The sequence below is a fragment of the Alligator sinensis genome, unplaced genomic scaffold (genome assembly GCF_000455745.1).
Source record: "Alligator sinensis unplaced genomic scaffold, ASM45574v1 scaffold721_1, whole genome shotgun sequence".
Classification (NCBI taxonomy): Eukaryota; Metazoa; Chordata; order Crocodylia; family Alligatoridae; genus Alligator; species Alligator sinensis.
In genome coordinates, this window is record NW_005841857.1 from 1,191,953 (window position 1) to 1,208,449 (window position 16,497).

Genomic DNA, 16,497 nt, shown 5'->3' on the forward strand with positions numbered 1-16,497 from the left:
TGCCCCTGCCGCACTGCTCCAGGTGGGCAGGCAGGCAGGAAGGAAGCTTCAGCTGGGCGGCTCCTGCCCAAAGAGTGGAGATCTGGCTCTAGCTCCTGGCTGCCTTCCACCCACTATGCTGACCCACAGGTGGCTGCTTATCACACCAAGCAGGCAGAGGGAGTGGAAGGCAGGCAGGAACTAGAGTCAGAGCCACCCAGTTGAAGCATCTCACCTGCCTAGAGAAGCACCAGGGCAGCAGAATAGCCCTGCCAGCCCAGGCCCCAGCCAGCGCACAGCTTCCAGTGGGGCTGTAGGTGGCTGGGTGCTGCTGTGCTCCCCTCACCTCCTGGGGACAATGCAAGCTCGGCTGGCTGCAGCTACGCTGGGAACAGCTTTGCCAGAAGCTGCACGCTGGCCGGGGCTGGGAGCACAGCACTGGCTACCCTGGGTATGGCTCGGCCCCACGTGGAGCACTGCAGGGACAGCTGCTGACCAGGCAAGCTCTACTGCACGCATCCCCCACCCATCTCACCTCCAGCTGGCTCCCAGGCAGGCCGCTCTCCTACGCGCCCACCCAACACCCTCCCCCCCGCCATAGGGCAGGGCATGCAGCTCATCAAAAGACCCTATGTGGCCCTCGGGCCCAAATAATTGCTCTGCTCTAGAGGCAGATCCTGCATAGTCTGCACACTTCACTAAGTTAAAAAAAAACCGCCTGGTTAAACCCGTTTAATTCTCCAACTATGGTAGCTTTACTCTCTTCAGCCTCTCAGCTCAAGGTCATGAGCATGCTCGAGGGAAGTGACCTGGCTGAAATATAGCTATGCTGCACCTTGCTGATTCCCAAATGTCAGAACTATCCCATACAAGCCATTACAGCCGGGCACCAGGTTGAGCAGTCCTAAAATGGCTCTAATTTATATATGCCATTAGGCAAAGCCTCACAAAGAAACAGTAGAGAGCTGCATTATCTGAAACAGTCTCCTGAAGCTCCCACATGCATTGAAGGAGCACACTCAGCAGCACTAGTCTTTTTGCAGAAAAACTATCAACTTTATGTACTGTTACAGCCCTGATTCACCATAGTAGCCCATCTTTAATGTATTTATCCTCACAAGAGCCCATACAATAGAGAAACATTATCCTCATTTTACAGTTGTGATTTGCAAAGGCAGAAAGCTAAATGATTTGTCCAAATTTACAAAGAAAATTTGGCAAGATGTAGCCACAAGTCTTTGTTTTCAGCATCTCCCAAGTCCTACCCTTGCTCCCAGTACCTTAACCATTAATCCACCTTTCTCTGCTGCTAACTGTTGCACAGAAGGATCAGAGCCACAGTCCACTCCAGTACCGTTGCGCTACAAGTCTCTAAGGAAAAGGGGCAGAAAAGGTCTTCATTTCTAGTATACAGGTATTAACTTGAGCCACACTGGTGTAACACTTGCATGAAAATGAAGTATTAGCCTCATTTCACACAAAGCACACACTTGGTATTTTATAGCAGATAATTTTAGAGCAAAGATGAAATTAAGCTTTAGCAGTTACCAAATGTAGCGGTCCTGGTGGTGGACTGGGTATTAGAAATAATTTTGCTGCAAACTCCTTTATATGATCTTCAGCATCTAAATCCTTGAAAGGTCTCAGGTGTACCAGCAAGCTGAAATTCAATTAAATTATAGAAAATTATTTTTAAAGTAACATGTAAAATGGAAAACACATTTTCTATTGATAGGCTAGAACTAAAAACTTAAGGCATAGGGGGTGCTGAAAGCATTATTCCAACAAATTTACTTTTTATTCATGAGATATTTTATTAGCTCTAGCTGATTTTAATGGTGCTACTATGCTTTTAAGGCTGCACTTTGATCTCTCTCACACACACACATACACATATTACAGGACAAATCTACTTATGCAAATCTGTCAAACACTGCTATTTTGGGGGCAAACATTACCCACATCAAATGACACAGGGCTAAAGCTCAATGTATACTGTCAGGAGACTTGTATGTCCACACTATTACTTATGCAACAAAAAAAGCCCCAAAACCAATTACTGCAACATTCCAATTACAAATTAAATAAACCACCAGGGAACAACGAGCATTAAAAATTTTCAGAACTATCATTATCAAGCCAACATTGCACACTTGTACATAAACTTAGAATAAATACACATTTTCATATATGTATATTGCTCATATGAATACATGTATATTCTAGCAAAATGAATAACTACAAAATTATAACTTTGAATTGTCCATCCTTTGTGCACACAGCATTCCACTGTTACACAGTTGTTTTTTATGAATATATTTAGGCTTTTTGAAAATCAAAATGCTGGAATTGGTTGGTAAGACCAAGTCCAGAAACCTATTTTGAATGCTGCATGTTCATTACACTTGTTCTTTTATGAGATGTGTGTTCTAAGCTCAAAATGGGAGGAACCTGATTTTTCCCCCAATGTTTGCAAAGTGCTAAGCAGGTCAAAAGCTCTACAAAACATAACAGTGAACTGGGGAACATCAATTATGCCCCACGTCAGGACTGCAGTTTTCATCTCCTTTTAGAGGCTGATCAAAACATACAGTTAAGATGCTTGTTGTGTGTAAAAACCACTTAGTGCTCATGATAGAGGGGTTCTGCTTTTAATGCTGGAAGCTCTGAAGTCAAACCTCAAACAACATATAGAATAATGACATAACGTCTGTCTAAAATTTCTCAGAAATTTCATAAACATCGGGGATCATGGGACTTTGCCTTTGTGCTCCACCTAACTTTCCGAAAGTAACACAACTGCAAGGTCCTCCATGTTTGCACGCTCGACTTAACCCACCATAACAAAGCCTCGACTTCTGAAGGGCTGCAGTTCAGCACTTCTGAAATTCAAGTCTCTTCCAAGTTTCTCAAGCCTGCCACCCAAAAACCATGGTACATTTAAAAAAATAAAATCACTAGTTGTTGCTGAAAATGTAGGTCAATGTTGTCTCTTGAAAAGGAATCTGCATAGTCTATCCATCCAACAGTATCAAATTAATTCCCAGCCTGTCTCCTCCTTTCAGAGGACTTTTCCTTGTTCAGTCCATAGCGAGCCTACTTTTTCTGCTCATCTGGGCAGCTGAGGATCACACTTCACACAGGCCCCAACAATAGGGGCCGTACACAGCACAGCCCCTAACAGTGCGAGCTGTAGGTGCCCCCGTTCCCCGCTGCACCACATGCATGGACAGCACCCCCCAGCTCACTAGCCATGGGCTCCCCTGCTGCACTACACTGCAGGCCACATTGTGCCACACCACCCCCAGGGCAGGAGCAAGAAGCAGCTGGAGGGGAAGCCAAAACTTGCCATCTGCTGCCACAACCAGCGACAGTGGGAACGGTGACTGGGTGAGAGCCCAGGGGCTACAGATCCTTGCAGGCCACATGGGGACCTTGGGCCATCAGCTGGACAGCCCTGCTTTAGACCAGTGATACTCAACCACATTTTTTTAAGGGTACTTGGACTTACAATGTTAATACTCTTAGGTGTGCATGATTCACAAGTTAAACCCTAGGGGCACCTACACACATGCTCCGACACGTTCCGATTTGAACACGTCAGAGCAGACTTGATGAACTGAGTCTGCTGGAGCTCTCTAATCAGAAGGCTCCAGATGCCGCAGCGTCTCATGTATTCAGTGTCCCCACGTTTCAAAACAGCAGCAGCAGCGCTTTAACTAAAGCTTGTCGAACGAGCTTTAGTTAAAGTGCCCCCACTGCCATTCTCAAATATAGGATGCTGAACACACAAGATGCTGCAGGCGGTTTAATTAGAGTGGTTCCCAAGAGCCACTCTAATTAAAACACCTTCCCCCCCCCCCCCCCCCCCCCAAGCATGTGTAAAAATGCCCAAAGATTTCAAATAAGAATCCATGGTGTCAAAACCATTCTGACCTGTTGTGATCTGTGAGTTCTTTGCAACAGAAGAACTGCTCTATTATTTTTCCATAGTCAAGGAACGAATAAAAGCTAACAGCTGGTTTTTTGCAAGGGGTGCCTTGGATCCTTGGCCCTAAAAAGGCCGAGAACCGCTGCTTTCAATTTAATTAAGTAGCAGCGGTGACTAATTCCAGCACAGGCACATCCCCGTGAGTACAAATGGGCAAGGGTGCACATTTTCCATGGGACAAATAGCAGCAGCACATATTTGTGCCACAGCTATTTGTCCCTGGTCACACCCCTGCACGCACACTCCTGGGTGGGGTAGGGGAGGCTGCTGGCCCCCCTTACCTGGGGGCCTCCTGAGGCAGAAGCAGCACTGCACCAGCCACTCAGAGCCTGGCTGGCAGCCATCCAAGATCTGGTTTCTGCTGCCATGTATGCCACGCCACTTTTTTAGCAGTGGTTTTTGTTTTTTGACACTGGGATCTCCTGGTGTCAAGAAAAACCCACCATGCTTCAAATTAGCAGCATGGTGCACATGCACTGGATGTGGTTTGCAGCACCTGAAAACAGCTTTGAGGCACTGCAAACTGCATGTGCACGCATGTGGGGACACCCCCAGAGAGGTTACTTTTGACCAAGGTATTTCCTCTCACCACAAGCAGAATATACTTCTTTTATGAAATTGTAACTCCCGTAAAACTCTGGGAACACAATCCTGAGATCAGGTCCCTGTTTCACATACAGCAGTATAGACAATGAATGCTGGCTAACTGACATCGTACCCTCCCATCAGGTGTAGAGACTTATCTGTTTTGGTTACTTCATTCATCCTAAACCAGAGGTGTAAAGACACAGCCCAGGCCTTGGGCCAGATGTCTGACACCAGCAGCAACTGCAGTGTGATGGGGTTAGATGTCAGCAGAGGGCTGTGTTTGGGTGGCTGCACGCATCTGGGGACATTCAGTGATGCAGAGCTGTGTTCAGATGGCAGTGTGAGTCTGGGGGCATGGAGTTTCCTTTGGGGGGAGGGGGGGAAAGAGGGGCAGAAGTGAAAATGAAAATAAACCATGGAAATAATTAAGAAAAGTAAAACAACAGTTAAGTCATCCGGGGGGGGGCGGAAATAGAAAAAAAAGTCAGCTGCAGCTACTCTAGGCTGTCAAGTTAAGCAATAAAACATTTAATTGGTGTAGCAGCTTCTGTCTTCAGATATGAAACACTTTGGGCTGGGATAAATTAATTTAATTTTACTAGTATTTGGGCAAAAGGTAAAAATACCCCAATTAATTCATGTAAAATATGCTCAGTAATTAATACTGAAAAGTTTTTCACAGTCCTCCAAACAGAGCACGGGTCTGCCAAAATTGTTTTGATTTCAGTTTCAAGCAGAAGATTATTCATTCTGAAAAATTTTCCAGTATTTATTGTGAAAAAACAAAAAGGTGTTAACATTGGCACTTACTCAGGAAATTTAGAGAAAGAGAGAGACCATTTATAGCACCTATTACAGGAACATACTACATAGACTTATCATTTCCAGCCAATATGTGGTTACCTATAAGGCTATGGCAACACACTGCTAATATAGCAAGGAAGCTGGTCAATTTGGGGGCATAAATAATATCCCCATGTGTCCAGCAAGTGTTAGGGAATCAATCAATCCATCTCTTCAAATCCCAATATTTAAACCAAGCAAATGAGATGTATAAAAAGCACATTGAACTAATATACTGTGCCCACTGATGTACTGTGAAAATAAAAAATGTCTTAAATCTACACTAGAGGACCCAGAGATGCTGAAGAGTACATGGTCTTTCCAATCTATTTCTATTAATCATTTGCAGCTTATTTTAGAATCAGAAGAGTGCAAAGGGACCTCAAGAGTCATCTGGTCCAAACCCTTGATTGTACGCAGGAATACTGGGCATCTTTACACTACTCTGGGGTGGACAAGAGGCGCTTTAAATTAGGAGTAGCTCCAAGAGTCACTCTAATTAAAGCTCCTGCCAGGTGACGTGCATTCAGCGTCCCGTGCGTCAAATGGTGGCAAGGGCACTTTGTCAAACACGCGTTAGTTAAGCTTTAGTTAGAGCACCCCTGCCGCCACTTTGGAGCATGGGGATGCTGAATGCACGACGTGGAGGGTCATCTGCTCCGACACATGCGAATTAGCACATCCAGCACATGTATAAGTGCCCACTATTCTTAAACTATCCTTATCAAATGATTATCCAGCCTCATCTTGGAAGCATCCAGTAAAGGAAACTAGGGCCTAAGTTCTTGTTTCTTGAAAAACCATAAATAGCTCCTTTGGGCTGGCTCATGGATGTGAACCATTTATACACTTGTATCCTTCTGCAACATGGGTTTAAAGATATGTGTTGAAAGGGTTAGAAGATTTATCCTTTAGGCAGAGATAGTAATACTTCCTCTTTATATGGGGGGCTGGAACAGATGACTATCCTTTTCTAGCTATGTCACAGGATGCAGAAAGTAGACTGAGGTAAAAATGCGTGTTCAGAATTCTAGAAACCCCCATTCTGAACCTGAACCTTTTTAAGAGAACGACATTCTTGTAAAATAACCTAAGAACAGCAATTTTAACAGTCTGGACTCTCAGTTGCTCGTCTTGGAAAAAGTTGCTCACACATTCATCTCCCTTTCAATTTGTTCTGGCAATGAAGCTGGTAGTATTGGCCATTTGTAACACACCAGCTATTTATAAAATTAAGGTTAATGTTACAGAATATGAAGGTCTTCAGTTTTCTGACTGAAGCTTGAAAGTCCATAATATGCCTTGAGGAATCCACCAGGGATTTAATGGAAACCAATTTAAACTCTGAGCCAGTCTCATATTTAAAAACTAATTGGGACAGGAGCAAGCTGCGATTTGTTTTTGAATGAGGACAGGAATTTGGCCCTTACGCTGAACACCTAAGGAGATCGAATACCTAGGGAAGATGAATAAAAATATCAATCCACTTAGGGCCAAATCCTGTTCACTGCAGGAGCTAGAAAAAAAAATAAGCTGCACAGGGCAATTCTGAGGAAAAAATGGAACATTTTGCCACCCCCGGCACCAGGGTAGAATCAGAATCACTTCAAATACTGTTGCAGCCTCAGGAATGCAGCAGCTGCTGTATTTCCTGCGAGTCCCCTAATTCCCATTGCAAGGAGGGGTGGCTGATAGATCTATGCAGTTGCAGAGCTGCCAGTCGGGCACCTTCCAGTCCTCATGTCTCCAAAACACAAGGCCAGCAATAGCATATAAAAGGATACAGACTCTCAACTTTCTGTCTATTGGGGAGCAGTACCTCCCTCTGTACACCACCAATTTTCTCAATTTTTATATATTGTTCTAAAAAAGGAGCTTTAATGCAGGTCTGACATTTTGGGACAAGAAGGTACCCTTTGATATCTGCAAGAAAATTCATTCACATTTGACTGTTACCAGCTGCTGAAAAAAAGTCAACGGTTATAATTAGTAGAAATGGCTAGAGCTTCTTTAACAAGACTAGCCAATATTCCATGCATACTAAGCGTGCTCCCCAGGATCTTGTTTTGACATGTCATAAAGAAATAAACCTTAGTGCATAGCATAGAGACAAGGAGAAGCATGCAGACAAGGAGAAGAACATTTATTCTAAATTACTTTATGTCCCTGCCCTCTGGTTTACTAGAGGGTGCAGTAGGTTGGAAACCACAAGAACATGAATCCTTAATTTACCTACCAAAAGGGATGGATCCAGAGGGGAACAGTGGTGTGGTTGGCTATGTGGCATGTGCATAGTAGGCCCTGTGAGCTCAATATAGTTCCCACCACAGCTTCTCACATTCTGTGAGCAATGAGCAGTTGATCAGCATGGGCTCTGGCCACAGCCCCTGCTTTGAGGAAGCTCTAAAGCCTAGGGGATGCGCGGCAGCGCCACTCATCCCCTCTCTTCCTCTGAACTCAGCTTGGGGGTGTGGGGGTGAAATGCAAGCGGCACTGAGCCCCAGGCTATGCAGCCATGCGAAAAACAGGGACTCCAGCCAGAGCTTGCATTCATCAGTTGGTGAACTCAGAGTGCTCACAGCAGGGCTGGATCCAGTCATACTGGACTTGGTTTGTGCTGCATATAAGCTCTTGAAGCGGGGTCTGGCTAGGTCTCCTGCTTTCATGCAGCTCCAGAGCCCAGGAGGTGAGCACTGCCTCCGCTATCTGTCCCCTCTTTTCTCCTGTTGCTGAATTCATCCAGAAGATGGGAGAGGAAAGGTGAGCAACAGCAGTGTTCACTCCCTGGGCTCCAGATGCACATAAAAGCAGAGACTCTGGCCAGACCTCACCCAGATCAGCTGATGAGCTCAGAGCTCATGGCTCACGTGCAGCTCCTGCAGCAGCCTGCGCTGACCAGGCAGTGAGCTCAGAACTCACGGCACGTGTGACACAGCCAAAGGTAGTGGGGGGGTGCACCCCCTTGTCCACTCCTGCTCTCACCACTGCTTGACAGCACGGGCAGAGCTCTGGCAAGAGCTGCACTAACGTGCCAAGGAGCTTGGAGAGTTCACTGTCCATGCACCACACAGCAAAAGGGACATGACCACACACCTCAGCCTCCACTGTCAATTCGCCCATGCCTACCAATCAGTTTCTTGAAGAAAATGGGCTGCCATTATGAAATTTAGGATTTTATAATCATGCACGTGAACAAGAAGGGCAGTTTTAAGATGGAAGGGCAATTCTATTTTGGACATTTCCTATCCTTTGAGCAGCTGACTTTCCAATTGTAACATCATTTTATCCCAGGTTTTTTATTATTGCAGCAGCACTCAAACGGTAGTAGGCATTTTCCCGAGCAATCTTGTACTTCTCTCACCAACCACCTAAGAGCCACACTAAATTCAGGTGTGCAGTGCCACCCCCAGCCTTTACTTTGGAGGATATTGGCTTTAAGGCTGTGCAAAATTCTAACCTTACAACTGCAAGGCAGGTATTTAAGTATGTTTGCAATATCTAGATGGTGAAATCTGAACCCAGCAGGGTTCAGCGCTTACCACTTACTGATGCTTCACAGACTGGTACAAAGATAATCTCCACACAGCTGGGAGCAAAGGACAAGCTCCTATTCTGATGCTATAACATCTTTTGGAGACCTTCGAAAGAGCCAGTATTAGATTTCTACTGGCCACTAAACTAGAAGGGCTCATTCCTACTAGATAGATTCTTGAATGGTTATGAAAGGCAAACATTAGTCTTCCCCAAATATTCTCACCTGCCAAATCACGTACAAGCTAAAATGTAAATTATTCTATGTCCCAGGGCTAGAGCTTTAAAAGGGTGTTACCTGGGGACTGATAAGACAGAGAAACTCCGTTTCTCATTCCTTTGTGCATTATAAGAATTCCCAGTAATCACTGTAGTATTCCCTTAGGAGGTGTGGGAAGGTCACCTTAGTCCAAAGAGCCAGTTACAGAATTCATTTATACTCTTTTTAAAAACTATTCTCTACCCAGTATCTGCTTTCTTAATGATTCTCCCCAGAGAAAGACTTACAGAATTTTAGACCCTATAGGGAAAAAAAAAATCTAAGAAAACTATATTGAAAATCTGTTCCCTGCAGGTATTAATTTTGCTCAGACCTATACAAAATCTCACAGAATACATATAGACTATATCAGTAACCACAACTGTTCACTCTTATTTTGTTACTGTTCAAGTAACTTTTGTTTTTAACTCCTCCTTGCTTCATGCCATAATGTGTAACTGGATCCAGTTTTCTTGTCATTCAAATACTCCCAATTCAGCTGTGTCAGAAAATCCACATATATTTGTAAATATCTTCTTTTTTTTTTTTTTTAAACCACACACACCAGACCAGATGAGGGTTTTTTCCTCTCCAATCAGCCTGAGCAGGGAAGCCCCCCACCCCATCTTGCATTTGCCTACAAGGAAGTCTCATTTAATATACTGTTTATTGTTAAAAATGTGCACAGTAATAGAAACCAACTATGAAGGTGATTTAATACAACCAGTACTGAGCAGGACTATAACATATGGCCCATATTGGGCAGACATTTTATTTTCATTTTCTCGAATTGACCAAATCCCTTCCAAATCTTATGGACTAAGCAGAACTCAAATCATTCAAGTCCATGTGGTGCTACCACCAGCAAGTATCCTCCATCCCAGACACTTTGGCTTGGGGATTCAGATTCTCCCAAACACAGGGCAGGCATCCTACATGCAGGCCCCAGCCCAGAGGTCTTGGGGTTCAGGTACCACCCCGCCCCCCCCACCCCCCCCAAGTCTCACTTGCCCTCAGCCAAGAGGCGAAAGGAGCAAGTTAGGGAGAGAGCCCTCATTTCTACAAAGTAGGCATATAGCTGAGATCCTTCCATTGGGAGGCTACAGTAAACTCTTGTAAAGTGCCCTGTCCACAGTGCATTGGACAAGTCCACACGCTCTATTATACAATGTCATTCAAAGTGATCTCAGCCCAGGGGACAGACCAGCGCAACAAACTACACTTGATCTTAGCCCACGAACATACTGATGGAATCCTACAAGGACAGGTTAGTTCAAACCATCTGAATAAGACAGACAGTCCTGTCCACTACACTCAGTCTACATCAGTGCCAACTTTTTTTCAAGTCACAGTAAAGTCATTACACTATATACATTTTGACTTCCTCTTCACTCCCACAGCTGAGCTGTGCCTTTCTTTTCCATTTCCAATGATTCCTGTTTTTTCCACTAGCCTTAAATGCCTGGCAAACATCACCAAACAGGGCCCCAAGCTATTCACCCAGAACCCCTCTGTTGGCCCCTGTCTCAGCCTAGAGCATATGACTACTGTGGCCCCATGCTCCCTGAGGTGGAGCCAGACCAGGTTGCCCTGCACCTCATCCACGTATGCATTTTTTAAGGTTTCCAAGACTCGTGACAAGAACACCCGGTTCCATTCAGAAGCAAGGGGCTAATTAGCACAGGGATTCTTTGGGGATGGGGTAAGTATCTGGAGCGCGCGCGCGCGCACACACACACACACACACACACACACACACACACACACACACACACACACACACACACACACACACCAGTGCTGATCTATAGGGTCACCATGGCTTGAAACACTGTCGACACTGCTGGGGCCCCGCCCAATGAACTATATGATAAATCATGAGCCTTTTGGCTTTGGATTAATAGATACCTAGAATACAAAGTATGCCTGATGTTAACCCAAAGCCAAAAGGCTTATGATTATATATACATACATCCATCGTCTGGTCTGTCAGGGTACAAAAAGTGCTGCTTAATGGTGTGTTTATGGAGTACCTGTGCTAAAACTTGCAGCTGTTTCAAAAAAATTTTAAATGGATCAATTCTGCATAAATTAAGTCTATGGGTGTCTATAGTAATTTGACTATATATACATATTCCTACATGTATGCTTATTTCTAGGTTAGTGTTTTCAAATTTGCCCCTCACTTTCATGTTCCCAGATTTATTTTTCCCTGCTGTAACAGTGGGAAGGGGACATATTCAAAGCAAACCTCCAATAATTAGATTAAATTACTGGAAAATCATAACAAATTTATAATTTTCTCCCTATATAGAATGCAACTATTGGGGGGTTGTCTTATATTTGAGTAAATATAGCATGGGTGTATATTATATATGAATTTTTAAAATAACTGACAAAAACTGTCTGTGCGTCTCTACATGCTTTTACAACAGTGACACGCATTATAGAATAGTAATTCTTACCAAGATAGGCAGTCCTTGAGAGCATTAAAGTATGGATATCTGGAGATGACACACACAGCAAACGGCACAAAGCAGGCAAACGTTTTACCAGTCTGCACGGATTCCCAGTGGGCCTGCCCATTTGCTGGAATGCATCCATCCTACAAGAAAACTGCAGATTAATGTGATGATGTTAATCATGAAGTTAGGGCTGGTATTTTCAATGGAACCAAGGGAAATAGCCAAACCCCCCACTAAATTTTGGTGAGATTTGGACATTTAAATTCCCTTGGTCCTTTAAAAATCTCAGCCTATAAAATTACATCCATCTATTAAAAGCATGTTTTTGAGCTAGGAATCTCTGTCAAGAGCACTGTATATTTCTCAAACTCATGCACCTAAAAATATGCCTAAGGAATAAATTCTGCTCTTGGATATTCAAACACAACTCCCAGTTAAAATCTACAGTGTTCAATGAGGGCACCACATTACATTAAATTAGGAATCACAAGTCAAAAACCAGTAGGTCCACTGAAGCCTAACAGCTCAGACAAGCATAAGAAGCACATTTCTATAACCCACAACACAAGAAACTGAGGTAGCTAGTATCATATACAGCCACCTTTAGATAAACGAAGATCTATACCATATTGCTATTAAAGCATATAAGTAATTTCAGAAATCCAGTGAATTGGTATTGTTCTCAACATTTTCTGCATAAAAAGTTTTATTAAAAATGTTTATTACACAACATACTTGAATAGGTTGATAATACTGTGCAACAACACCATATGTTCGGTTACCACAGACATCTGTGAAAACCAGGAAGTGGATGTGGTCCTCTTTTGATTCAGAACTTATATACAGTCCTCCTGCAAATAAGACGAGTACTTGTTATAACCACATGCATAGTGAAACCTGTTTGTACAACTCAAACCGCATCAACTGCTTTTAGATGCTACTCTTCCACTGCAACACTTCACTCTTAATTAAAATATGCCAAACTAACTGATTTGATTGGAAGCTTGTTATACAAGTCTAAAACCATTTACAAAAGTTCACTGAAGTTAAAACATCATACAGCTCATTTTATATTTGTGATATGGCAAAAAACAGTCAAGGTCCTCTATTCATTTTCTGGGTTGTATTTGTACAATTTTTTTTTATTTATTTTTTTTTTTAGTAGTTGTGTGTTCTAGTTACTCAAACAAAGTTACTATAAGGTTTTGGAGAAATGGCTGCTACTCTAGCAGAAACTAGTGGGGAAAAGTATGCGTTCACGTTTTGAAGGAAAGTCTTCTAAAAACGTAAAGGCAGAGAGAAAGTGGGGAAGGAAGAGCCTTTTTAAAATGCTATGATATATACTAAGAGAAATTCACTTTACAGCACACAAAGGCAGCATGGATGCAGCAATAGAGCTATAGGTGTGGCCACCAAACAGATAGTAGAAGGTTTATAAGCAGTTCTCAATAACAAATTATTAAAAGAAAGCCACATAATACCTGGGAAGCATAGCTCCGGCAAGCCAACGAGGTCAATATCTTTGGGAACACTAATATCTTCAGTATCTGGCACTCTGTGGTCCGCATTCAGACCCTTCACGTTCTCAGCCTTAGGCCTATCTTTCTTTTTCCGGAAAGAACGTCGTTTACTTTTATTGAAGTTATTACAATTTGTGGTAGTTGCTTGACTCTCATCTTTGCTGGTAAAAGGAGGCACAAAAACTGACAGAACTTCTGGCTCAAGGGGAGGTAGGCTTCTTACTTTTTTCTGAAAACCCTAAGAAAAAGAAAAATCAAAAATTCAAGTAGGCATTTTTACTATTTTTAATTGCATTTAACCACCTTCTTCCTTCTTTCCTAGAGACTGGCCATGTCCAGATGAGCGCAGTCGTGCAGTGTGCACACACAGCTGTTCTCAGTGAAAAGCTGTTCTCAGAGAACAGCACACACAGCTGTTCTCTGTGCTGCAAGGTAGCAGTGCAGGGGGCATTTTTGGACCCCGGGATATATGTAAAAAAACCCCAAAAAAACAAAAAAAAAACCCAGAGCAGCATACATGGGGGCAAAGCATGCCACTCAAAATGAGCGTGACTGGCCAGAGCCACGCTCGAGCAGCCAGCCAGGCTCCCAAGTGGCAGGATCCAGCAGAACGCAGCCCCAGGAGACCCCCCCCGAACCCAAGGTAAGACTGCTGGGGCCAGCCCAGTGCCGGCCCCAGCCTCCCCTATCTGACCCAGGGTAACCTGCCATGCACCAGAGGACACATGGCACAGGCATTCCCAGGGGACAACCAGCAGCAGCACAAGGTGTCCAACTGCTAGATGTCCCCAGGGAACCAAACGGTCACGCTCATGTGGATATGGCCTGTGGATTTAACTAAGCTGAATGGGTCTTCATTTCTCCCCTTCCCTTGCCCTCTTTCTACGGCCTTTTTCCAAACTAAGTGAAGTCAATGAAATATTCTGCAGTTGTCTTCAGGATACATTCGGATATGGTGCCCGATTCAAATCTATTCTTCATCATTTGAGTTTTATTGTAGCAATGTGGTTCCCCCCCATGGCAAGCAACACTTTAGAATTAGCACCAATAGATGCCCAAAAAGATAGTCCCCTTAAAAAAAAAAATAAAAAAATCAGGATTAGAGTCAAGATATTTCCATTTTTCTACCTTAAAAAATAGCTTGGAAATACACAAATGAGAAAAAAAAGGAAAAGGTGTCTTAGAAGCAGGCTTGGTTGTAAAAGAAGCTACATCTTATCTTATTACTGCATTTACTCCATTAGAAGAGGTTCTTTTCCCCATTTTAACATGGGAAAAAAAATCCAAACCAGCTTACAATCAAGCACACAGCAGTGGGCGAGGGAAAGGGGGGGCGTGGAGGGGGGAGGAGGGGGTAATTGCTGTGGCTCTGGCTCCAAGCTGAGGTTGGGGCTGGGGCTGGGGCTGGAGCTGGAGCCTCAGCTACCACCTGCCCTCCCTCTGCAGACCCACTACACCTCCCTTGTAGTCCCCACCCCACGCCGTTTCTCCCTCTCCTACCACCCCTCTGCCGCACTCCTCCTTACCTTTGCTCTGCAGCCTGGTGCACAGAGCCTGGCCCCAGCCCGACCCCGACCCCGACCCCGCAGCAGCAACAGCGGCAGGCAACTGCTACAGGGCCAGGCTGGAAGAGCAATTCTGGCTCCACACCGCTGCTGCTACCGGGCCAGACTGGAGCCAGGCTCTGTGCCCCAGGCTGCAGCAGGGATGGCTGGTGCAGAGAAAAAGGTAGAGGGGACAGGAGGAAGTGGAGTGGGGACCTGAGGTTGCCGGTGGCAGAAGTGGTGTGGAGGAGAGAGGGGGGCCTGGCACAATGTGAGGGGTAAGTGGAGGAGGAAAAACAGGCAGCAGGAGGCAAGCTACCTGCCTCTCTCACCTGCTCCACCACCTCCACACTGCCTGCCCCTACTACCTGCCCCGCCACTGCCTGCACCATTACTGCCCCCACACCTGCCCTACCCCATTCCCCCACTACACTGTCTGTCCCTACTGCCTGCCCCCCTCATCACCTCTCCCCCTACCACCTGCAGTAGTGGAGGGGAATATAAGATGATCCTCCAATAATCAGATTTCATACATGGAAAATTATACATTCATAAATTTATAATTAAATTAAAATTTTATAAGTTGTCTACATGTATAACCTAATTATTGGGGGGGTTGTTGTCTTACATTCATGATCACCTTATATTCACATAAATACAGTATTTTTATACTGATCTTGAAAGAAATGCCATCCTTCTACAGTGAAAAAAAAATTAAAATCACAGTCCCAAATAAAGCAATGAGAGGTATTTTAAAACATTAACAATTGGATTCCCTCTCCACTGAAGTTAAAGGAAGTTTTTTTTTCCCATTTATATATGGGGTGGGCAATAGCAGAATCTATTAAATTATGCATCAATTACAGTGCTTTCCAATAAGCAACTCTGGATAATAAGGTAGGACAGTGCTATAGCTTGACAGGTTCTTACTTTCTCGTTTTGTAAAACCATCCGAGTAAAGACTTGGAAGAGGAAACTCCCCCATTGGTCCCACCCTGACAGGTACAATCCAAGTAGCTTCATCTTTACTTAGCTGCAGATTCTAATTTATTCTGCAAGGCCAAGCCTGTAAAAGAAAGTTTTGTGCAGCCTGGGTGTGCTTGGAAATAGGAAAGCTGGGCCTCAGGGTAGCTAAAAATATGTTTTTCCATGTTCAAATCTTGTGTGAGATGACTAACAGCAGATGAATCAGAGGTAGTAGGGCTATTTACTTTCACCTTCAGACACAACGCCTAGCAAGAACCACTGATTGCTACACGTATTAAACGCATTCCCTGAGGTACGATGTTGCCCTTCCCCCCCCCCCCCCCCCCCCCTCTTTTTTTCATTTTTTTTAAATAGCTTCAACACAAACCAATGATGCAGCGCTTCATCTAAAACAAGCCACTTTATAATCAAAGGTTTTGGAAGCATAAGAAAAATCTTAACTAATTTGCTTCAATGTTAGCAGGTGGGTCTGATCAGTACTTTCCTCTAGTCTGGAACATGATAGGAAAACTCAGAAGGAATACTTAATATCTTAGAAGTTAACCGCTATGTATTTTTATTCCAGTACAGGATATCTTTCAAAGATATTAAGGTCAAATAGTACTCTTCTACAAAACACAATTAAAGAGTCTTACCCAAAGGAGTCTAGGAAATGAAGTTTAGGTAAGTATCCATTGCAAAACCCAGAGGATAGCAATGACTTTAAAAAAAATAAAAACTTAGTTATAAAGGGGGGGAAGTAATTGCCACACACTCCTACAGTACAAGGCTGAAGTTCCATCCTCTTTCC

At 43.9% G+C, this 16,497-nt stretch overlaps 1 protein-coding gene across 2 annotated transcripts in view; it reads right to left on the bottom strand.

Annotated features, from left to right (window-relative positions):
• Nucleotides 1-16,497, bottom strand: part of DENND3 (DENN domain containing 3) — a 61,975-nt gene that overhangs the window by 35,898 nt on the left and 9,580 nt on the right. For both annotated transcript variants that reach the window (XM_006016437.3, XM_014524319.2), the window contains exons 2-5: nt 13,138-13,414; nt 12,392-12,507; nt 11,657-11,796; nt 1,528-1,639 (exon numbers count right to left, since the gene is read on the bottom strand). In XM_006016437.3, the coding sequence (XP_006016499.1) occupies nt 1,528-1,639; nt 11,657-11,796; nt 12,392-12,507; nt 13,138-13,414 (645 nt within the window). The remainder of the gene's footprint in view (nt 1-1,527; nt 1,640-11,656; nt 11,797-12,391; nt 12,508-13,137; nt 13,415-16,497) is intronic.